General features: G+C 33.8%; 2 protein-coding genes across 2 annotated transcripts; one reads left to right on the top strand and one right to left on the bottom strand.

Annotated features, from left to right (window-relative positions):
* The first annotated feature begins 6540 nt into the window (after nt 1-6540).
* On the top strand, nt 6541-11479 carry LOC100182745 (guanine nucleotide-binding protein G(I)/G(S)/G(T) subunit beta-1). Its single transcript, XM_002127260.5, has 9 exons — nt 6541-6852; nt 7063-7101; nt 7206-7312; nt 7631-7694; nt 7835-7997; nt 8182-8248; nt 8884-9085; nt 9139-9355; nt 9640-11479. Exons 1-9 carry the CDS (start codon nt 6775-6777, stop codon nt 9744-9746), a joined length of 1044 nt encoding a protein of 347 aa, XP_002127296.1. The 5' UTR covers nt 6541-6774; the 3' UTR covers nt 9747-11479.
* Nucleotides 11480-12029: 550 nt separating this feature from the next.
* LOC100178778 (fibronectin type-III domain-containing protein 3A-like) lies at nt 12030-24524 on the bottom strand. The gene is made up of 22 exons (XM_026835225.1): nt 24466-24524; nt 24245-24407; nt 23329-23407; nt 22469-22692; nt 21959-22022; nt 21253-21308; nt 20444-20595; nt 20317-20376; nt 20030-20168; nt 19604-19782; nt 19027-19276; nt 18494-18632; nt 17907-18038; nt 17319-17477; nt 16944-17128; nt 16345-16458; nt 15668-15817; nt 14840-15108; nt 14223-14420; nt 13546-13712; nt 13294-13412; nt 12030-13057 (listed from the first exon to the last, which is right to left on the bottom strand). The coding sequence occupies exons 2-22, from the start codon at nt 24389-24391 to the stop codon at nt 12698-12700; spliced, it is 3342 nt and encodes a 1113-aa protein (XP_026691026.1). The 5' UTR covers nt 24392-24407; nt 24466-24524; the 3' UTR covers nt 12030-12697.
* Between the last annotated feature and the right edge of the window lie 1590 nt (nt 24525-26114).

Genomic DNA, 26114 nt, shown 5'->3' with positions numbered 1-26114 from the left:
CTACCACATGAAAAGAGAAAACAAAATGAAAGGTGTCCCATCTACCCCCACCCTGCTATATTATAGTTAACCCTTGTACTACAACGTCGACTGGGCTCGAACAAAAACAAATCTGAAGTAACCAACAAAACGGGTTCTAGTCGCCATTGGTGACTGTAGAGCAGTAGGCAGAATGTATTTATACATGTATTATAACTAATGAAACTTATGACGTATGAGGATTGAGTGATTGGTAAAGAATATGTGTAAATACGCTTTGTACAACTCCTGTACCATGTGTTTATTGTAAACTTACACTAGTTAACGTTGTCGTCGCTTAAAAACGTTTGTTTTCATGAATTTTGACAAACCGTAATCACTCAGTAATTAGGTAATGTTAGAAGTTAATATTAATCATATGATGTTGAATTAAAAATAATGTTTCAATTACGATTAATGATAATACGGTATAAGAGTAGTGCATTTAATGCGTCCCCACTTATATGCTAATAGTTTGATTCAGTCGTGAATCGTTGTGTGGATTTCTTATCTTATATAACATGTGCCGTTGTTCCCCGCCAAACTCCAGACAGTGTTTCCGCTATGTAAAGTGCATGAGGAAAGTAATCGTTAATTAATCGCTTATCGTGCGGTTTTAAATCTGAAAATTTAGTCTGAAAATTATAAATATATATTACGATTTGATTTCAATCAAGAGATTAAAGAAAAATGCTAGAATTGAGAATTAGGATAAGTGCGGAAAATAATCACCCTATCAGCAACAACAACAACAACAACAACAACAACAAAGCCAAGAACAACTGTTCGACGAAAAAGGATCTATATGACCACTAACGTGTTCAAAAAGGATCTATATGACCACTACCGTGCTCAATAAAAGAACATTCGAGAAACTACAATTAAAAGACCCAAATACTAACTAACCTTTTCAATAAAGGCTTATCATAATACCCCCTGGTCGCACAGTTTTCCCTATTTCATATTGGTTATATATCGTTATTCTCGCCCCTGTTTTTGTGTGTGCGTGTATATCGCCTGCATATACTGCAATGATGAAGTCGCGACTCCAATTGAATTTCGATTCATAAGATTCGCCACTCTCAGCAGTTAGAAAAAAAAGAATAAAACCACAGCTAGAAAATACGACTGTGCGACAATGCATTAGATCAGGGGTTCTTAAACTTTTTGAAGCACACCCCCCAATGAAGATCTCAACAAACTTGCGCCTCCTCCCCCTTTTTGTTAAATTATCACAGTGGTGTTCAATTAAGTTCTGCCATAATACACCACAGCCAAACCTGACATATTGGACATGCTTTAAACCGCGCCCCGTTGGTTGACTGGACCTGTATTACTGCGTAAAACACATTTATCGCGATCAACGCAAAAGTGAAATCAAATAACCGTTCCGTTTACGTTTGCGTCATAGTTTAGCTTTATATTTGCCATGTTTTTCTTAGCCAGGTGGACAGTTTGTTACGAAATAGTGGGGATTCATTGCATCATGATAGCGAATGTTTTGTCTGGCAATTAATTAAGACATAATAGCAATTCACACGGCGATTATTCGCGTCATAATAGGAATTGACACCTCATCATTTAGCATGTGTAAGAGGTTTAAAAACAGACTAAAGGTGGCCGTACACAGTATCCAGCGTGCGAATTCGCATGCGAAGTCGTATGCAAACCCATTACCGAGTTCCGCATGCGGCAGCAAAATCAGGACAAAACAGACAAAACGGACGAATTCCGTATACTGTGTACAGCCACCTTTAAAGGTTTGCTATTTTAATTTAACTTTTGCTTGCGTCGTATTTAAGCCTTTTGAACACCACTATAATAAGACATATAACACTTTATTTTCAAGTTTTTCGCGCCCCCCTTCCAAGTGTTACACCCTCCCCCCAGTTTAAGAACCACTGCATTAGATTTTGGTTTCAAAGTACTAAAAGAGAATTCTACCACTTACCCGTGCGATATATAGTACAGTTGGGAAAGATTGGACACTTAAACACATATTCACAAGTATTCCCCAAATCAAAATATAAAAAAACTATATACTAAAACACTTGGAAAGTTACTTAGCGATTCGTCTCGCACCTTAGGTGAAATTTTAAAAATTCGAAAACACACAGGATAAGACAGGACACTCAATCTTTTGATTGTGTATTTTATTTGAAGTATAGTAGGGTGGGGGAAGATAGGACACTTTGTCAGACGAGACTTTTCTTTTAATTTTTCTTTTACGGACCCCTATTTAATGATAATCAGGAAAACAAGGTTACAGAATTATTCGACAGTATTATCACGACTTTATAAAACGCCCGTCAAAGCTGATTACTGTTTTTTAATAATAAACAAAATATGTAAAATAAAAACAGTATACTTTAAACAGGTAAAACAAGAGTTCACAGATCTAATGAATGAGCACGTTTTAAACTAATTAGCCCATCTTCCCCCATTATACTATAAGGGCTAACTTTAAACTGATATTTTTTTACTCTTTTTATTTTAAATTAAAATCATATTTACCCCTACCTATTTTACCTATGCATATATATATTTTTTTTTTACAAAATCAAAACTAGTTTTATCAGACAAAATCAAACTGTACGAAATATTCAGGGTTGTTTTATAAAGCTATGAAACTAGTTTAATCGTTCACACTTGCAAACTACGATATTTCATCGACTTAAGTACTATTTTTGCAAGATTCAATATTAAAACCTTACTATTTCGCAGTTTTTTACCTATTCAAAATCTAGTGTCTCTATTTTACATGTTTTTTTTAAATATTTTAAAACGGTAATCAGCTTTAAAGCGTTTTATAAAGATATTACTGTCCCATTGTACTATACTTCTGTATAGTACAATGGGAGAAGATGGGACACTTAAGCACATATTGCCAAATATTTCCAAAATCAAAATGGATGACGGTTTTTGGGCAATACCACGAATTAGTACTATCATTCCTTTATTAATTGACACCAATTTAATAAAATATAATAAAACACACGAGGAGTTATTTAGCGATCTGCACAACAGGTGAAATTTTACAAATTCTAAAAAACACAGGATAAGATGGGACAGTTTAAAATCATTGTTAATTTTGAATATTAAGTGTATTTATAAATAGGAATATACGTAAAATAACACGAAATAATACTGTACGCTTTGAAAATTAGGTCTAAACATTCTTTTTCTTTCCCTACTGCTATAGTTTTTGTTGCCTATACATTATATTATTGCATAACAATTGGTATTGTTTGAACGACAATGGGTAATGTTCGAACATCAATGGATAAATATTGTATCCTAAAATGTATATGAACTGGTATGAACAGAAAATAATAATAACTATTGATAAAGTTTATATTTTTGCTACAAATTGGGTACTACTGCTCTGTTTTTGGCAGAAGCCACTTCTTATAAATTATCACCAAGTGCAAATGACCAAATTTCGAATATATTTTCAAACTAAAATATTTTTATTATATTAGTATCTTATAGTTGAAAACCCCCTGAGGTATAACATGGGTATAAATTACTAAATTACAAGCAAATCTTTCAAAGTTTGGCAATGAAAACATACAAAACTACAATGTGGGGGAAGATGGGACTCTAAATTGAAATATATTTACACTAGCAGTATTCTGCAACTTGTGGTTAAACCTACCGAGTTTGACAGGCTATGTGCTAGTTTTCTTTGCCATGTAAACTTCATATGTTTAACGATATTTTTTTGGTGTTTTCCCCTCAAATTAAAGTCATATTGCTCCCTGTCTATTTTCTTCATGCTTATATATCAGTGTTTTTTTACAAAACTAAAACTAGTTTTATGAGACAAAATCAAACTGTACGAAATATTCAAGGTTGTTCTGTAAAGCTATGAAACTATAATATAATCGTTCGCACACGCAAACTAAAAAAAATTTATTAGCTTCAATGTGATTTAGCGAGCATTAAAAAATAGCACCTTACTATTTTGCATTTTTTACCTGTTCAAAGTATACTGTTTCTATTTTACATATTTTTTTAATATTTAAAAATAGTAATCAGCTTTGACGGGCGTTTTTATAAAGTCGTGATAATACTGTCGAATAATTCTGTAACCTTATTTTCCTGGTTATCAATAAAGGGGGGTCCGTAAAAAGAAAATTAAAAAAAGTCTCGTCTGACAAAGTGTCGCATCTTCCACCACCATACCATAACATTATTTTCCAGATTATTAATAAATAGGTGTCCGAAAAAAGAAAATTAAAAAAGTCTCTTCTGACTAAGTGTCCCATCTTCCCCCATTCTACTCTATAATTTGGCATACATCTATGTAGGTTACTAGCATGTTATTGCCAGTAAAAAAATAATATTGAAAATAAGAAAAATAAAATAATATTTTTGCTCGGAATTTTTTTACGTATTTATTAGAGCTCGTATTGTATTTGTTCCGACTTACTGCGCATGCGCAGTAGCGTCTCGGCTCTGGGGCAATAGCGCCCGCTACAAATATATCAATCGAAACAAATGTATTACGACACCGGTACAAATGTATCAATCGGAACTAACATATTACGGCACCGGAAATGTGACTTTGCCCTATTTCGTTAATATCGCGCACGTTTCCGTATGCAGAGTCTGTATAGCCCTATACATTTGTACGATTCTAAGCCTTCGTGATTTTTATTATTAATACTAATACGCATACAAATTTCAAAATTTGCGTTTTTTCGTATTACGTAATTTAACTTATGTGCCCATTTCATTTGGTCTTCTTCGAACGGTGGGATTTTGTTAAACCACATTTTGGTAAATTAAATAAAAGTTTTATATCAACAGCTTTGTACTGTCGACTAAAATGTAATACCTGTTTAGAAACGACAGTTTGTTATGTTTTATTCATAACAAATATGAAAGGAAATCACTCATCCATAACTGGAAGTACGTCAAGCGTAACGATTGTACATCCGGGTATTTAGAACTGCGTCTCGAGCCAGCCGGGGCGTGTCTGTGATTCTGTCATTATGCTAAGCAAACGTTTCTAGTAGATTGTATTTGCAATGTAACTCTACTATTATTTTAAAATAGACATTTAGTTACACAGCTGTGGACAATAGAACATTAGTTTCAAAGGGAAAACTGGTTGTTCATTTTAAGTTACCTTCATTGTACTGTATCGTGATGTAGTTATTTCGATCGTTTATGTACTTGTTTTGTTATTATTTTATGGTTAATTTTAAAGGTATACCCATTGTATTTATTGGTAAATTAATTTTACCAACTATTATCTGTTGTTAAAAGACCTATCTTAATATTACTGTTCTAGTTTTTAAGATCACAGCAAATACTAACAAGGCATATTTAGTTTTTTAATGAGAATGTCCAGATATTGATTTTGGTGTTAAGGTATGAGTGGTTTTAAGCATTTTTTATCTTTAGGGTGTTAAATATGTTTTGTTTATTAAAATGAAAATATGTTTTTATTATCATTAGCTACAGATGGACTGTTTTTAATATATTACCCACGTATTAGACTGTATATCAACAGGTTTTATCAAAACTAGTAGTCTAAAGCACACTTGGAAGTCCAGCACACACTAGCAATGAAATCCCAAGAATATTATTCAAGTTCTTTAAATTTTTGATTAATTAAAATAAACTTTTATCATTGGTTTGCATAAACCTTTAAACATTGCTAAGAACTTGTAAAAACAATTGTTTTTTATCTAAATAGCTTTAGTTACAATTTTGCAAATCCTCAAATATTTCAACTGTTTTGTTATCTCTTCAATCACGTAAATAGGCTATATACTTTTTTTAAAGAAAAAAAGTTCATAGTTGTGTACATGGGTTTTATTAAGTAGAATATACTTTATTAAACTCAGATAAATAAGCGTTAAAGTGCACCAATGCAACAAGTATCCTGTGAAAAAAAATTTTCGTCTAATTGATCAGTGGCGCAATCAGAAAATTATTTTCTAAAGAGAATTTTTAAAATGAACCTACATTTGCTTAATCATGATTATTACAACATAACATCGTATTGTCATTTATTATTTGACAAATTATGTCTATTTTACAATGTCTCTGATTGAACAGTCAGAAATAAAGGAATCTTGGATCATCAGCATTATTGCGTGTATAGACAAGACAATCGTACAGTTAAAATAGGGATGTTCACGTAACTGGCTTTAAATAAGGTCACAGGGCAATACTGTGACACGTACCTTACGATTATGTTTTGTGTCAAGTTAAGTGTGCAGTAACATTATTTCAATTTTTAGTTACTTATGAGTTCATAATCAAGTTTATGTGATGTACATTTATGCAATTTCGTCAACACAAGCATGTTATTGTTTGATGTAAATTCATTAGGCTTCTTAAATAAAGGTGTTTGAAGGGGTTAGTTAATTGTCATTACTAGACTGATAAAAGATAATTGAGTGGTTAGGATAATACATAAAAGATAATAGGATTTATTGGTTGTACCAATGTAACATTTATATCTAATGATATACATACTACTTATGTTTTATCAATTTTCAGCTGGTATAGTGTGAACGTCTTTACAAAGTGTTTGTTAACATCATTGAAAATATTGAAGGGATCTGTTAACCAAGAGTGCACTGCATCCAATTATTCAGACACGTCATTATTATTTGGATTAACTTCATACTGATGATTTGAAGTTGAACAACAAGTTGGATCTGTGGGCTTTGCGTTTTAACTCGGAGTGGATTGTTTAAAAATAAATTTAAGTTGTGAACTGATTGAATCAATATGTCGAATCAAACAAATTCACAACAACATGTTGAAGAACTAAGAAATGAAGCAGAAAATATTAAAAAAGAAATTCGGGTATATTTACATAAGTTGTAACCTGATAATTGTTGATGTTTAACACTGTGTTATACAAAGATCTTTTTTTCAATAATATCAACTCATAATGTAGCGGGTTTATTTTACCATTGCCTGATAGCATTAATTTCAATGTCATATTAAAGTACATATTCATATTATATTTCTTAAGTGATTGTTTATTCCATTTATTAAAATTATGTCTTTCAGGATAAACGTCAAGCGTTAAAAGATTCATCTTTATCTGAGGTAGGCAATTGTGTGACAAAATTTACTTCATTTGTCTTTTGTTGTACAATTTTTATGCCATTTTGTATCTTTACCAAACAATCTTAAATTGTCTTGTTGTTTAGGTCGCTTCCAATGTTGATGCGATCGGTCGCGTTCAAATGCGAACCAGACGAACACTGCGAGGACATTTAGCAAAAATTTATGCAATGCATTGGGGAACTGATTCAAGGTTTGTTTATCTTGGTTACTTTATATATCTTTTTTACTTTGACTTTTCTCTGTGGTAGTTTAGCTTGAACCTAAGATTTTACTTTTATCTATATTTTAACATTGACTGTTTATATTCTAAAAATTGTTCAAGAACTGCTTTTGCAAATGCAGTTAAATATCCTGTTAGGTTTAATGTTAATTACAGCTCTGTCACTTATTAACAACCACTTTTATAACATGTATATATTCAATTACCAATTTGCAACACCTATTAGTCTGTTATCATGCTATGCTCCTAATAATTTTTATTTTTAGTTGTTTTATTTTTTTAAAACAGACACGTTGTCAGTGCTTCACAAGATGGGAAATTAATCTTATGGGATTCTTATACAACCAATAAGGTAACAGATGTATATTAAATTCAACATTGATTATCAACTAAATTTTACTTCTAGTGGATGCTCAGATTAACTAATGGCAAGAAAAACAGATCAACTGAATTGATATATAAAAAGTAAATAAACCTTGTTAATATTAACAGGTACATGCCATCCCACTTCGATCAAGTTGGGTGATGACTTGTGCTTACGCCCCATCTGGCAGTTTTGTAGCTTGTGGAGGTTTGGATAATATTTGTTCTGTGTATAATCTCAAAACAAGGGAAGGAAATGTGAGAGTTTCGCGTGAATTAAACGGACATACAGGTAAACCTTACATTGTGCATTATATTAAGTGCTGTTGCTTGTTCAGGACTTTATTCTTTACATAGCTCATACGATAAGTGAACTGCTACAGTTAGTTTCACCATTTTCAATTTTAAACTTGTTGTCACAAGTTGTTGTCCTGTAGCTTTGCAAATAATTTTATATGAACTTTGTTTAAATTCAGGGTATTTGTCTTGTTGCCGTTTCCTTGATGATACACGTATTGTTACAAGTTCTGGAGATATGACCTGGTAAGTTATGTGAAATAGGCAAATATTACATTCCATAAGAATCCATGTGTTTTATGTATTTACAACCTAAATAATTATGTGACCAAAACCAATGGTAGATAATAAATATGTAATAAAAATACATGTATGTTGTTGCAAGATTTTATTAATAAGCAACTTTATTGTTATATTTAGTTTTTGGATTAAACTATAGTGTAGACAAAGATGCTTACTCTTTAGGTTAATAATATTTACAATTTACACACCTGGTTAATCATTAAGGTTTTTGTAATAAATATTGAGCCTTACATAAAATGTATTTCTTTATCCATTTTTTGCCATTGTTGATTTGTTGGTAACTATTGTGTTGGCTGCAGTTCCTACCTCTTGTTGTGTAGCAACTTAGACAATCTATTCTTCTCATTAATTCGTTTGTTGGTTTGTGTTTTCATGTAAGAAGTCGGGTTTAAACAGAACAAGTTTAACAATAGGTCAGCCTGTATCAATATCAAATATCTATTTACTATAAAAGCTGCAGCTCTTGTAGCAATAGTTGGTCAAATGTTTTTTTTTTTTTTTTTGCCTTTTGTTGATTAAATATGTGGGATTTAATTTGGTAGTAGTTGTTTTGGAATTCAAGTTTATTTCTTGTTTAGTGCTCTTTGGGATATTGAAACTGGCATGCAAACTACTGCATTCACGGGACACACAGGAGACGTTATGTCACTCTCTGTAACTGATGATAAAAACACATTTATATCCGGAGCATGTGATGCCACTGCTAAACTGTGGGATCTGCGAGACGGGATGTGTCGACAAACTTTTAGTGGTCATGAATCTGATATCAATGCTGTTTCGGTACGTTTCTATTTTTGTATGTTCGGTATTATTTCTAATATCAATGAACTCAGATGTTTCCAAACAACATGGCATTTGGAACTGGTTCAGATGATGCTACCTGTCGCTTGTTTGATATTCGTTCAGACCAAGAATTGATGATCTACAGCAATGATAACATTGCATGTGGAATTACAAGTGTTGCGTTTAGTAGAAGTGGTCGGCTTTTCTTTGCTGGCTATGACGATTTTAATTGCAACATTTGGGATGCAATGAAAGGAGATAGAGCAGGTGCAAAATATTAAAAACTATTTAAATATAAAATTCTTAGCTTCAATAAATGTAAACGTTTGTATTATATTTTAACAATTGTACCCTGTTAGCTTCACAGTAAGATACAACAGATGTAACCTAATTCACCAATGTGACGTTTTAAACATCCAACTTTCTTCTTAGTAGTCGCAAGGCTGCAAGTTGCATGCGTACCACCAGTTGCACTATTACTTGTTAATCTTACTCTATCTTAAATGCTGGAGTGGAAACAATACATTTTATAAATTGCTATTTCTGTTCAGGTGTTCTTGCTGGACACGACAATCGCGTTAGTTGTTTGGGTATCACTGTAGATGGAATGGCAGTTGCAACCGGATCATGGGATTCTTTCTTGAAGGTTTGGAACTAACAATACAGGAGCTATATGTTGCTGTTCAACGTTTCTATTGCATGGTCGGCCGCAACTAAGCTTGCAAGGACAAACAAAACAATCAGCGGTATAACCCGGCATACTCTGTTGTGTTCTGAAATGGGTGCCAGCTTTATGCACCCCAGCAAAGCTCTTGCTAAACCACCAGGCTGTACCCTTGTGTGAAAATTTTGTGTTTGTACGTTTGTTGTTCATCTATCTAAAACTAAACCACAACATTTTTCACTCTTGTCAGCAAAAGTTGCCACACAGTTATGGATACAAAGATATTGTCTAGTATGTATACAATCTTCATTGACATATCCGATTAATCGTACGCCCCGCAACTACTTTGCATTCTATGTTAGTCGTGAAAAATGTTAGCTTTGTGTTGTAATGCTGATGACAGGCCATGGGTTATTATCGTGGATATTATTAGAAAATTGTTGCGTTTAGAGGATTTTTGTTTGTTCCTATTTTCTGATGAAATCAATGAATTATTGGGCAATTCCACGTTAATAGTAATGTGCACTTTCACAACCCTCGTTTTGAATTGCGTTTCTCTTTTTAAGTTTAAACGTGGGAGCTACAGTCACGTATTTTTACAATTATTAAAACCCGCTGCAGTACTTTCATCTCTATCACGTTCGCATTGGTCCACAGCTAAAACAATAAAATCGAATTCGCTCGAAGCAGAAACAGATTTACGTTTTCGAACATTTCGTCAATCAATCGAGTTCGCGAGATTTCGCAACTTGCTCGTGATCTTGGTTTAGTGGCGTGTGCAATAAGAGTTGCCGCTTTCCCCACTTTCTTTTTACGTCGATTTTTTATTATTCTTCGTATCATGTATTTGTCTAGAATGCTTGTTGCGCCATAGCGTCGAATGTTTGGCGTTGGGATACGCAGTTGTTAAACTAATATGGATGCCGCTTATCGATCTTAACATCGACCTCGCTTTACCGCTTTGTGACGTCACCACGGTTTCTAGAACAGTGTTTCCGTTTTCGTACGTCACGGCTTTTAAAATTAACGAATAGCTGTGCGACGGTTTTTATCGGTAAACATTGCTCGTATTCATCATCGACACATCTGCAGGAAACATTTATATTTCATCGTTCAACTGCTCAACCCGCTAAGGCGCTTACAAAATCACTTGTTACATTGGAAACCCTTTTCAATATTTTAATAATCAACCGCAATCTGACACACGAATTGCAAAACGCGTGGCGTCGCCCCCACTCGCTACATGATCTGGTCCTATTTATTAATACTCCCAAACAATAAAGACTTGAATTCTTGCGATGTTGTTGGTTTGGGGGCGCACAGGTTAATGTTGGACCCAACTCGCTTTAACTTAATGTTGTTATTCGCCAGTGTTACGTCATCTCGAACCATAGTGGGAAGTATCTTGTTTATGTTTTAAGGTAAAGGATATCTGTAACCCACGTTTCTCGCTGTCGGTTGACAAACACGTCAAACAACTCACCAACTGAAAGTGGTTACCCCACTTCACTGTAAGCTCCCAGACTTCATGAATTACCGCGAAATTGCCCATAGTAATATATTGTATATAATATTTGTTACTGTTGCTTGCGTTGTGTGAGCGCATTATTATACAGCGTGATTGTGAACCAACAGACTCCAAATTGTTCGAAGTGGTGAGTTAGGTATTTGTATTTTCAATGTGAACCCTGTCTATCACTAAATAAATAAAACATTCGAAATGAGAATTGAATTAACTTTACGAGAGTATCTGAAAACAAACACATCGCGTAAGGGAGTTGTTTGAAGTTTTGTTTAGTAATCTTTTTGACGACCAGAATTGTGTTCTGAATAAGAACCGTTGCTTAAAGTTTTACTTCGATAAGTTGTTAGCGTAGCCAAAAAGAAAGACAGCGCTCCTAGACGGGAATACGTAATGTTCAGGAAGCTTCATGCTGATACACCACCATAGTGAGCTTGTATGTTTGTCTCCTTTGGCGAGAGGGCACATAAACGACGATTGCTTCAACCCAATGTCTATAAGGTGTAGTACGCAATATAATACACCTTTCCCACGATGCTGTGATAAATATAATAAATATATATTCTTGTCACTAAATTTGTATACAGAAAACGCAGGGGTTTTGCGTTTTACCCACGTGTTTAGTTATCTATGATCCTACCCACATTTAAGTGACGAACATTAGATATTTCAGACACGCGATAAAACTATATCATTTTACCCGATAATATGTGTGCACAGAACATGTCATTGGTGTCAGTAGATGTTAAGTAACGTTTCACATTTTTTCTGTGTGTTTATTGTAATACACAAATATATTACGACCATATGTTACACTAATGACACATTAGTTTTTTACAATTAGTGTACGAAATAAAAATGTTACTGATGCAGGAACTGATAGATGACTGGCGAATTGTAAGTAAACTTTAATGAAACACCTGTGGCAAAAAGACACGCTTTGATGAGATGGTTGAAACGTTAGAAAATAAAAAATAGTGTAATATAAAATGTATGTTGTTAAAATGTTTCATTGCACTAAAACTATCTCAACACAGCCGGAATCGGCAGTAAGACCCTTATCACGTAATACTTTAAGTTGTAACGGAATATACAAGATTGCACAAATATTGTAGCCAATCATCGGTAAAAGCTAGGAGTATACATGGAAGCAGCAGCATGCTTTACCAAGTAACAACTATCAACAATAAATATACACATATTATTATACATTAGCACCCATACGTCCACTACACAGCTGAAACTCTTGTGTGGTTACAGCTAGAACATAAAATTGTAGGACACATATGAAAACATAAGGCACTCAGCCACAATAAACAAGTTTTATCATTTTGTCAAAATCTAATTTAAAATATTTTTCCCATGTTGGACATGATAAATGGATAAATTTGTACTATATACACCATAAAGCAGAAACTTAATTTTACTCAATAAATGCAAATTGAGCAATAAACGCAATCATTATGGCTGAAATGACATAAAACGCTAATAATATAACAGGCATCCTTTCATCAGATACAAATTCAGGTTTGCTATTGATGTGGAACTCTGTGCTCTCTGCTGCCACATGTGAGCTACAATTTGTTTGCTTAGAGGGTGATTCACTCAGTAGATTTGTATCATCAGAGGAATGGGATGGGGTTTGAAAGGATGTAACCACGCTGTAGGGACCAACCAACATTGATTCATTGCTGACCACACGAACAGCAGCTACACGCACTTTGTATTTCGTAGTTGGTTCTAAATAGTCAAGCAAGCAGCAACACTGGCTGTACATCATCACCTAGTTGAAATATTACAAAGTAATTTACAAAATATACAATACTATTCCAATGTGTTGACGGATGGAAGACACAACTATGGTACAAAATATTATCTATAAACACCTGCTTTTCATTTTCTTTGATTACATCAAATTGTATGTAAAATAGTTGACATAACCTTGTATCAACTATTGGTTTATTGTGACAAGTTTTATTTTTGTTGTACTTTCCAAGGTGCAGTGCTTCACATATTTACCTTGGTTGTTGAACCATCTTCCAAACAAAGTCTATACTTAATATCATCTCCCTTCGTAACATCACATGCACTCCATGATATTTCACATGTACTTGAAGTTATATTGTTTACGGTAGGTGCTGAAAATAGAATGACAGAATTTAATTTTTTTTACAATCTTAAATGGTATCTAAGGCGTCAGAGAGCAGTTTATTTTCGGCATAAAAAGCAGGCAATGCGAAAACAAACAGATTACAATATTTAAGATCTTACGTTCCATAGTTCCTGGACACAGTATGGTTGTGGTGAAAGAATACTCAATCGAAAATGGTCCAGGTCCTTCTTTATTGGTAGCATTGATACGGAATTTATAAGATGTGTTTTCTGCCAATCTGTTTATGCGATAGTTGCAGCTTGAACCGTGGTATATTGTAATGAACCTTCAAATACAAACCAATGTAACCAAAGAGAATATAAAGAATGAGTTACACAGCTTAATTATCTCATTAAAACAAAATTGATTATTTGTTCAAACTTTATACTACAATAATAAAACTTTTATTTTAGAATTTACTTTGTGGAGTAATTATCATTTCACCCATTGCTGTTTTTGATTCCTGCATTTTTTAATTTCAACTATCAAATTTCAGTTTTGTCTGATTATTCATTCAGATTTAAATAAATATATATTAGGGTGGGGGAAGATGGAACACCTGTTCATTCCAATTTCTCCTCCAATTTGGTAGTAAGCAAAAAACGTTCGAAGACCTATGAAACTGTATGTTCACAACTCCCATGCACCGTTGTTAATTGTTTAAAACACGATCAGAATATTTGGATACTATGTGCTAAAGGTGTCCCATTTTCCCCACCCCCACTATATTTTCCAACTAGATGGGATAAGCAAAGATTAACTCTGTTTAACAAAACCAAACATCACTCCAAACTACCTTCCATGTTTGTCCCTTATCTGCAGCAAATATGAAACTGCTTTGTTTGATTTTTCTCCCCAATTTAGCTTTAAACTAGTGGCAGAATATTGAACACAGGTTAATGTTGGTGGTTCAGGTCGTGTTGGATTTGTTTGATAAACAACTGGTTGACTTATCGGACTTTCTCCAATCTCATTTCTGGCAGAAACCTTTATCCTGGGAGAACATATGAAAATAATATTACTTATAACAGGGTGTACTATACACACCATTCACCATATTCCTTGCCTCATACACATAGTTTGTTTCTGTATGACCTAATTTAAACAGCCTTTTAGTATCCACTGCATTAAGGCAATAAAATACCTTCGCTGTAAATGTGTATGAAAGCAGGTCACTACAGTGATATTTAATAAGGTTTTAACTGATACTGTACAATTTCTACCCTTTTTTATAAACTTACATGCCAAATGTATAAAAAATTGTGTTTTGAATTAATTTTAGCTTGGTTTTTGTGTCCTGTTGAACAAAACTGTAAACCACAAAGTAGTGGCATCGGCATATCCAAACTTTTATTAAACTTAAAGTATAAGTATTTTATACTTTAAAAATATGACTTTTGAAAACATGCTCACCTGTATGTAGTATCTGGTATAAAATCATTGACGAGATATTCCTTTGTTTCGACATCAACATTTATAACTTCTTCGTTACCATCTTCGTGTTTTAAGTACAAGGTGTATAAAGTAATAATTGAGCCATTGTTTTGTGGTTCATCCCAAGAAATATTGAACGCATCATCAACACTAACCACTTTTATATTGGTCACCATGTGAGGCACATCGTGTGGTGTGATCACTTGCCCAACATCGGACACAACACTTTTGCCAGCTTTGTTCACTGCCTGTTGATGACAGACTTATAACTTTACAGTGCAACACATGCAATATTGCAGAACGTTAAAGCGTTTATTTTTTTCACTAGTAGTGGTCAGTTCAACATTAAAGCAAATGTTAACATGTAGCTTTACTAGCTCATTATCACAAAACCTGTATTTGTTTGGCTAAAAAATAGTAGTAGTGGAAAATAATAGCAACACACGTCACACATCTAAAATTTTTCCAGAAAAATACAAAAGAAAATATTTTACTGTGAAGTTAACATTATGGTAGACAGACAAGTATATACAATGTTTTTAACCAGCGGTTCCTTTGGTTCCTTTTATAAATTATTTACACATGAAATCCACAGTCATGTAAAACATGTGAGTTTTAACTGGCAGGTGAACTTTGGGTTGTTGGGTTAGATTGATCATGGTATAGAGAGAGATGACTAACTGTACTGAGTGAATGAATTATCCGGTGATATCACAATTTTATCTCTAAATATCAGACATGTCACATAACAGTAAAGAAGTTTTATATTAAAACAATTTTATCATATACGACATATCTTATGCTTACTTGCAAGGTAAAGTAATACAAGGTGTTTGGTGTTAAACCATGGATGGTGTAAGAAGTAACAGATTCAGTGAAATATGAGGTCAGTGAACTTTCAACACTTCCCCAGTTTATTTCATATCCACTGATAGACGATCCATTATCAGGTGTATTCTGTGTATGAGTATGAAGGTTCTTATTATGTTTACACAATCAAATGTAAAATTATTGGAATTTGCATAATATATGTGCAGCATTAGATTGGTGTGACACAAGCTACAACGCAGGTTGCTACCGTATGTAAATACATGGCAGTGAAGTAAATTTAATTGTCTTGTGGGGTTGCAGGGTAATTTTTTCAAGCTTTAAATTAACTTTGCTTTCATGAAATGTGGAATTGTACCTTAACAAATTAATTACACTAATCACACAATAACAAACTTAACCAACTAGAAATAAAATTTATTATGATTGAATTTATCATTTTTCACATGAATGTTAATTAACAAAATAAGATTAAATCACAAGAGCTCAGTGTCTCCCAAAGTTTACTAAATTAACAAAAACTTTATAAGTTGTAATTTTGACTTAAGAGCAACTTGTTATAAGAAAAATGAAAAGGGGATTTTTTAGTAGAAATAAGTATAAAATATGAAGTGTTAATAATGGGTTTGGAAAGTAAAACGTTATAATAAACAAACCATCCATGAGAGTCGAGCAGTAGTAGAATCCATACATACAACACATGGTACGTCTGGTTTGTCTGGTGCAGAAGCACTTGATACCACTTCTAACCATTCAGACCACTCACCAGCCTGCCAATTAATTACAGTTAATTTATTTTTGTTTATTCTATTGTGAGTTTATAATTCTACTGCAATACACATTTAATCGGGCATCAAGGTTGACAAATTTGACAATTTATAATTTTAAGTTCCAACCAACAGCTTGTGCATTCTAACTTATTGGTTCTCAACCTTTTTAGCTTATGAACCGGTAAAACTTCAAAACAAATTATGCGGATCAGTGAATCTTCAAAATCAAAATTAACTCAATACATAATTACAACAAAAGTATGCAACTCAAAAGTAAAAATTAGAAACTCCATTTAATGTAGAATTTGCTGTTAAATGCGGTTCTATTCAAGTTTCCGCAAGGTGAAGTACAACCTCTAGAGTCCTAATCCTTGCCCATTTATTTTGTTAACTTCAACTGTCAAAAGATAGGTTCATAACATGTATGATTTAATAATAATTTTTAAATATTGCTTCTAAACAAGAACATTACTCAAAATATCTACCCCAACACAGTTGAGCGCACGCAGTGAAAATGAATATTTGGTTCCTGGTTTAAGATTCGAGACAAGAGCATCAGTTTCTTTGCCAGAATATGACATGCTTGGTTCACGTGACCCCATTTCATTGGTTGGGATACAACGAACATCATATGAGGTCACATTGGCCCCTCCAGTGTACAAAGGTGATTCTGTTGACAATAATTATATAATTAGTTTCATGTTGGGATCTTCAATGAGGGACGTGCTTTAAAAAGTTTTAGAATCCCTGCTCCAGTTTGTAAAAAAAGACTTTTAAATCTAGATCAAAGTTCAAGACCTCCATAACCCCTCCTGGCTGAACCACTGCTACTGTACATGTATAACAAGTTAACAACTTACTCCATTTAATATTAATACACGTAGCCTTTGGTCGCATAGCAAGCATGGGTGGGTTGCATACACCCGGCACAACAGGAGAAGTGGTGAAAGATAATACATCGGATGGTAAGCTTCGACCACCGAGTGTGACACAGAAGACACGAACACGATACGAATGACCTAGGATGGGACATATTGATGTTAAACGTGAGTCTCAAAAGATTATTACCAATCACAGCATATATATTCACCATTTGGTTTGGTAAAATTTGTTTGCTATTTGTAATGTCATTAGTAGGTATGTGCCGAGATAAACACGAGCTTAATGCTCATGACTAAGCGTCACCTATACTAAACAAAAAACAGAAGCCTATTTTTCTGCTTTATTCACCCCGATGAACTTCGGCACATGCCTGACTATTATTTCCAATCACCATACAAAAACTCACAAGTACATGTAACATTATTTTCCCCCAACTATTGGAGTAAAAGAGCCTAAATAAAAACTGCTGACTTTTAAGCTTTGTAGCAGCTGTGCCTTTCCTGGACTCGCTACTTCAATTCCTGGCCTTTGCTACGACAATTTTTTAGAACCAATTGAATATTAACCTGGATGTAATTCATCAAGAAGACATTCCTTGTTCAAACCAGTGTAAACAACATCCATTGGTTTGTTCTTCTCTTGTGACATTTCAACAATGTAATTGTTGACTGGTGAACCTCCATCATCATGTGGTGTATCTGTGTATTATAACTATGTGTCACATACTCTCCACACAATTCAAAGTCACAGCGTCACTTACAAAAACGCAGTTAATAGTTAAGGTTAGACTATATAAAGTATGGTCATTGTCATTGCTTTTCAACTCCCTTAGTTGGCCTTGGTTTGATTGTGTCTCTTGTGGGTTTGAGTGGTCTTAAGTTTTGGGGATTATTAGCTTTAAAACTTCATGGCTATGGCTATATTAAAAATACATCTATATTCTATTGTATTCAAATTATAGTATGTATTGCCATGGTAGAATAAATGTAGCAAGGCAGTTAACTAGTTAAAGGTGTTTCTTTATTAAGACGTTTATAAGAGCACAATATTAATGAATACACAATCTTAAGTAAACATAGATAAAGGGAAGACATCTGCCATTTTTCAAACATAAGCAAACACAGTATTCCATATGACTTTGTATCCTACTTACCCCATGATATTTTACAGAATTTTGAATTTACTTTCCCAACAACGAAAGGTTTGGGTGGGGGAGATGGGACATCTGGACATGTAACAAACGATACAATGTCGCTCCATTTGCTACAACCTTCCTTGTTGTATGCACATAACTATAAACATGTTATTTAGTGTTACACTGAATTCCTAAAGAAAGGTTCATTAGCGAAAGTAGCTGTTTAAAATAACGGTAACGTCTTTTTAGTTTAAACTAATCATCTAAATGTGAAATATCCCATCAACATGATTTTCATAAAGTTTTTTTCAAAACATGGCTATAAAGCATATTTAATATGAATAAATAATTTTACATTTTACCTTGTGTATCCCCATCTTTACATAAACTGTCTTTGTTTAAGTGTTAATTACATAAATATTGAAGCATGTATATCGTATGTTGTATTTATGGTAATCACGTTAATAGTAAAGACAAACAATTATTTCCTAATCGATAAAAGATCATGATTCTAATCAATTTCGTATAAAAAAGTTATAAAAACATCTTACCCTGAATCTATAATGTGAGCTACGCGCTAAATCTTTGACGATAAATTTGGTATCCAAACCATCGAATTCTGGCATGAACCCATAGTCATTTGACTCATCATATTTTTCAAGGGTGTAACCAGTAACATTTGATCCAGACTTCTTCCAATCTAATGTTAAACTGTTTACCATTGCTTTTGTCAACCTGGGTGCTTCTGGCCGACCTGGTACAGAATCTTGTGTGTGAAACTTCACTACTGTGCTCCATTCACTGTAATATTATACAACAAATACATATTTACAGTAAGTTATTTATACAGGTAGTTTGCTGTTAGATATAGCAGGTTCATATTTTTACCCATAGCCTGTTTTAATGATTGTTGTTTTGTAGTATTTATTTATTTTAGTGGTCAATATCACTGTTGTTATTATGATTGAATGCATTTATGTTTTTTAGCTTATTAACGCCTCAGCCATTAAATTTAATTTACCCTGATGAAAGTAACACTGATTATAACTTCAATAAGTTGGTATGTAGTATAATATTGATGTAGGAACAGATTTATACAAACTAAATAATTCTAAATGAATTTCAAACCTAATCCCTATTTTATTTTCCCCTGCCAGTCGAAACTTGTATTCTTGCGATGGTTTCAATCGAACAACTTTATATTGTTTCTGATGTCCTTGGTAGAGCAATGTAAATGCTGAGCCGGAGTTTCCACCATCCCATTCAAGATGATAACGAAATATTTTTTCTCCATTATCATTTGGTGTCTAAAAACACAAAACTTGTATATTTTTATGTTTTTTTATTCGATGCAGTATTTCAATACACTTGTTTGTCAAACTGTTTGCGTTTTACACACTTTATTTAACAGTGTTTTTAAAGTTTTTCCTCTGTATAATTTCACGTCTGGTAGCAAAATATTTATACTGAACTGACAGTTCATATTTTAAAAAGCCATGTAGTAGTCCACCCAACACAATATAACAACAACCGCATATATTATAATAAACCCACCATCCACTTTAAAAGCAAAGAATTCTTGTTTTTGCTTGCAACCTTGGGTGGTGCGGGTGTATCTGGTCGGCAACTTAATGTACGAAACTCAGTAACTTGAGAAAACTCTCCACTGTGCTTTAAATATAATGCTTGCAATCTGTGAGAATATATTTAACTGATTTTTTTACCACTAAATCAATGATGCCATGGTTGCAGAATACAATATAAGATGGTTTTGGTCAAAAATATGGTAAAACATCAAAAGAAATGTTTAACATGAAAATAGCTTCAGTATATTGACAAACCTGAGACAATAATTTGTTGCTGGTCTTAGATCAGTAACCATTCTTTCCAACTCCTTGCCACTAAAGATAAGATAATATATAAACTATATACTACATAGTTAGTACATGACAACTAACTAAATGTTACCAGTATATGTCACTGAAGTTACATGGCCCATTCTTTATATCACCGAGGCACAACTTGTACACAATGTTAGTTTGGTTAATATGAAAGCTTTCATTCATATGTAGCAGCGGGTCCCAACATACCAATACACTCCTTGCTTCCACTGTTTTCACCTGAAATGGTTAAAAAAAATGTCTGCATTTTTACATTAATAGTTTTACAATTATTATTTATTACCTTATTAATTTCTTAGAATAATTTAAGGTGTTACTATAGTTTCATATCAGATATAAATTCTTGTTTAATATGTTATAAATAGTTATTTTTATATATTATATATACTAGTACTAACTACAAAAGTTAAAGTTAGTAGTTTAACATAGTTTTTCTTTAAATGGATTTCAGGAATTCAGAGTTATAAGATTATGAACAAGGAGAACAAAAGCAGAACATTCATTAACAATTATTGTTTTGGTTTTCAGAATATAACTTTGTATGGTTTAATGTAAAAAATAAAACTATCTGGAATATTTAAATGCATTATACGGCATCTGCCATCCATTCTACAGTATACATAGAACACAAGTGCTAAATGTGTTTACATAGTATACACAAGTGGTAGGTAACTTATACAAGCAGAGTAATAACCATTGAATACCTCAGGCAATGAAAGCAGTGAGTTGTAACCTTAGTGGTAAATAATATACATAGATAGACACAATACAGTGAATAGCGAATATACCACCGTTTGCGATTTAGTTTTGTCACACTTTTTGTTTATTCCAACCTGTTTTCACCAATGGTAATGGTTAAACTAAGTGATCATTTACCTGTGGTTTGGAAACAGCACTCAACCAATCACGAATGGAATCGTAAACATTACAATCTAAAAAATATATTTGGTTACTTCATTTTTTGCTTAAGCAGAAACAGTGTGAACAACAAATGAATTCATTTTTCTAAAATGCCTTTTTGATCCTTAGCTTATGTTTTGTTTAGTAAGTTTGTGTTTTAATCAATATTTGGTATAAGTAGCGTCTGCACATAACTGACTAGTGGTGAGTAAATTAGTGACTCTTTAATTGAGAATATTTTGCTAATGACATTTTTAATATCATGTCTAGAAATTGAATGTACAGTATGCTGGGAAAAGTGGGATGCCTTTTTACTTTATTTTCTATACCATTTGGTAGTAAACAAAAAAGGTTCAAAGAATTATAAAACCGTTTTCTTATGACTACCATAGACCGTTGTTATTTGTTTAAAACACGATCAGAAAATTTGTATATTATGTTCTACAGGCGTTCCGTGTTCCACCACCGCACTATAAGTCAAATATTTATAAAACAGACCCTGGTGGAGGCAACCTAAATAGGCTTTTGAAATGTTGGTACAAAAAATTAATTTGCCAAAAGAGCTGTATTGGAATTGTAATAACAGCATGTTCACACAAATCTTCTATTCGGGCAGTGTAGGATGCATAAAAGAGCTGTACGTATTAGGTAATGCCACACAACATACTTGCACCTTCATTACCTTTTGAGGCAAACAATGGCCGCTGTACATATGCAAGTTGCTCTTCACTACTGCCTGGTAAAACCTGTTGAAACAGTTCCATTTGATCACACGCAAGATATTGTTGAAAATAAAATGACTTCCTTTATGGGCAATTATAAATAGCATTTCAAATCAATTAAGTAACTATATGAGCATGACACTCAACCTGTTTACAAAATGTTGCTCATTATTACTAATTTTACACATAATGTATATGAAGTTTAAACATTTTTAAGCACAGACACATGCTAAATCAAAATGGAAACTGCTGTACTAACGATGGATGATTCATAGAATAATAACATAGAAAGTGGTTGTGTTGGTGCCAAACAGGTAGACAGATAGTAAAATATGAGAATATATAATATAGAAATACCTAGATTAATATGTATGAATGATGTTTTTACAGTTACTAAAACAAACACGATATGCAATTTTTTTGTGATAGAAACATGTCGATAAAAAAAGAAATAAAAAACATTAACTTACTTGACTTACGGATGCATGTAGTGGTTGAACTGCTCGATGTTGATAAGTGGTGGGGACGATTGGATCATTATTTTGGTTGCGGTTAAAAGTATTAGAATGGTTTTCATGAAGAACAACAACTCGCCTTTCTCCATTGGTTTCAATAACCTGTGATATGTAGCCCGGTGGTGCATATATGGTGGGGATTATTCCATTGTGGGATGTCATAGGTACATCAGCAGGACCTGTGTGGGATCCATGTGTCATAAGCGAAAGCATCAGCTAATAGCTTACTCTATCTATTTCCCTGCCACTCCAAAAAAAAAAAAAATATTCTGTAGGTGGTAACTCCTGTTTTTTTTATATATATATATATACATATATAAATGTTTAATTCTTTCACTATACAGTTAACTAATTTGCACACAACATTCAGCATAACTATTGCAGTTTAATGGAAATTAAAAAAACAAAAAGAAAACAATAATGTTGTAGACGGTAGAACAAGTACAACGCAATGCAGTATAGTGCAACTTGACAACAAAAAAATGATATTAAAAAAGATAAAAGCTTAGAGGATAAAGCATAAACCTATTTCAAATTTAGTGTAAAACTTATTTATTACGCCAAACTAACATATGACTAGGGTCACTGGAAAGAAAGTTCTGTGAAGAAAACATTTCAAACATAAATCTACATAATATAAATGCTTTACTTTACATGTCAACTTTAAACATAAGTGATTGCAACATCTGGGGCAATATACCATGTGCCATTGAATGGTAATAGTGTATAGTGCTGATTGTGACGTAATGGTTTTAATGGTATTGGTAACGGTAACAAAACATGGCTACTATGTACAATAATCGTATAAAGCTCACCTCGGTAACTACGATATGTTCCATCCTCACTTTGTATCGTGAAAGTTTCTCCATGGTTCACTTGAATAACAATTGTGTTCTGAGCCAAATATGTCAAATTTAGATGTGAATTGGGAAACAACTTAAAAGTTGGTAGCATCTATATGTGAATTAACAAATCTTGTTTACAGTGTAAGACTGCACAGAAAAGCTAATAACATTACAAAACTTAGTTAAAACGGTTGCTTTGCAATTTGAAACCTCACAGCTCACCCATTTATTTTCCTTATACATTATAATGATAATATAAACATATTAACAGCAAAATTTCACCGTATAAAGATTTTTAAAGCAATTTTATTGCTGGGTATGTCACTCCTTCTACAGCCTACAACAGACAGCCCTCTTGAATGTCTGTACCTACACTACTACTTCTACCAGTTGATTTAAAATCCCTGATTTTGCCTACTTGCAATTTGGTAAAGTTTATGCTCAACATCAATGCAAGTCCCCAAAATAACACGACTTTGAATATTGTTCTTAATGATTAAACATAGTAATTTTAAAGGGTGTGCTTTTCCCTATTAATGTAAACATTACATAATACAAAGTCGTGCATTTATCATTATCAACAACAGTCAACAAACAAGTAGAAGTGGCATGCACAGCAATGTTCCTTAAGTTTGTATTAAACAGCATTTTTTACATGTTTTTGAATTATTTTTCGACCAAACAGCAAAATTTTTGACCTAAAATTAAACATCATTTGTTGGTGATGCCTCAAAAAGCAAAACTTTTACTGGTCACCAAGCAGCTTAAAACATGTCCTGGTCCAATTCAATGCTTATATATAACAAATATTGGAATGTGCGTACCACATTACATTCTTTTACAGACGGTAAAGAATTTTATTTTTAACTGTGAGAAGCTTTCTTACTTCTGCAGTTGGAGCATACATATCAGTTCGCAGAGTCTGCTCTAGTCCAGTGTAACATAATTCTTCATGACTGCTGCAATCAGCCATTCGACCATAAGTTGTACTGTCCATTATTGATTTTCCATTTTCCATAACGGGCACAGGCATAATGATAAACCTAACACTGGTAAAGAATAAATGCTTTATTAAGTCAAACGCTTATCACGAACAGTCGAACCTACCGCTGCAGACTCCCAAGACAGACAGGAAACGAGAGAGAAAAGACACGAAACAACACGACGCAATATTAACATCAGCTGAGAGAGGTTGTGAACTTCGTTCGTACTTTATTCCACCAGGTGAAAGAACAGTTGGGCACGTGCTTACTTTGATTTAATTTTATAACATTGGCTACATCAACGCTTCTATACAAATATATATATATAGCGTTGGTTACACTTTAATTTAAAAAAGCATTAGTTACAATCTGTTACGTGGTGTTTAGATACCTTTTTCTTATTGTATAAGTAAAACAAACATAAGCTATTCTTGTTATTATTATAGCAAAATTATATCCACTACTGCATTTCAGAGAGGCCGGTCATGGCTTTAGTTTTTAGTTCACGAGAGGCGTCTTTTAACTGTGCTGCTTCCTTAACATTTTTTTGTAATATCGCTAAAATAAAATGGCACGCATTTGCCCATTGTACAGATAAACGTCACTTATTTACTAGTGACTTTTAGGCTTCGTGGCCGCAAAACGACAGTCGGGGTTTAACACCTCGTGCAAGCTTACGAGTTACAATGTAGGCCTATGTACTTTGTGGTTGATTATCTTTTTTTGTATTTGTTTGTGTATGGCTGATAATTTGGACAACCCATTGGTGACCCGGGTTGGAGCAATTGCCGTTAAGTGTCTTGTCAAAGGACACATACGCCCACACTGGTAGCAGCGTCGAGCCTTGAACCCATTACCTCTGGGTTACAGGCAGGCGCACTAACCACTATGCCACGGCGCCGGATATCACCAGACAGACCAGAGTATAACCAAACTAGTTAAGTATATATAATGCGATGTAACGCTTAACCGGCGTAGAGTCTATTGATTGGGTTTTGGCGTCCGTCCGTTCGGCGAACAGACGCCACTTTTCAGGGTAAAACTTTCTTTCCTGTTACTGCTTTCCCACACGTGTTTCATGCTATAAAAGCCCTTCTATTTCTGTGTTGTGAGGGCAGTAGGAGCTTTCTTACACTCTTGCTGTCCTCACGTTGTCCCCCAGCCTGCTCGTTTGTTCATCTAATAAACTGAGTTGTCGACTTAGCGTTATGGAGTCTTTACGTTGAGCGCGACTGTTAAACCTTATTACTGCACCCCCGACATCCGCTATGTCCACAATATTTACTATGTCCACCATCCCCGCTATGTCCACTATGTAGTGAATATTGTGGACATAGCGGATAGAGTGGACATAGCGGTCACAGTGGACATAGCGGACATGCACCAATTAAAGGGACCCATTACTAGTGGGTCTGGAACTTGTATTGAGCAGACGGCGCTCGCGGTACTAGCGTAACCTGTATTAACATTTGTATTAAACTCTGTTTTACCTAATCTGGTAAAGTAACCCAGAGGTAATGGGTTCAGGCCTCTTAACGGCAATTGTTCCAACCCAGTGGTCACTGATGGGTTGACCAACTTAACAGCCATACATAGAATTTAAAAAATAATCACCAACGAAGTAACACACATGGTAACTCGAACGCTGGCACGAGGTGTTAAACCCGTGTGATAACGACTGTCGACGGTTCCAGCCACGCGAGGATAAAGTTGTATTCATTCCGGCGCCGTGGCATAGTGGTTAGCGCGCCTGCATGTAACCCAGAGGTAATG

Source organism: Ciona intestinalis, chromosome 7, assembly GCF_000224145.3.
Source record: "Ciona intestinalis chromosome 7, KH, whole genome shotgun sequence".
In the NCBI taxonomy this organism is placed as follows: Eukaryota; Metazoa; Chordata; class Ascidiacea; order Phlebobranchia; family Cionidae; genus Ciona; species Ciona intestinalis.
Note: the sequence above shows the minus strand (reverse complement) of the source record. Positions and strands in the feature narration are given on the sequence as shown.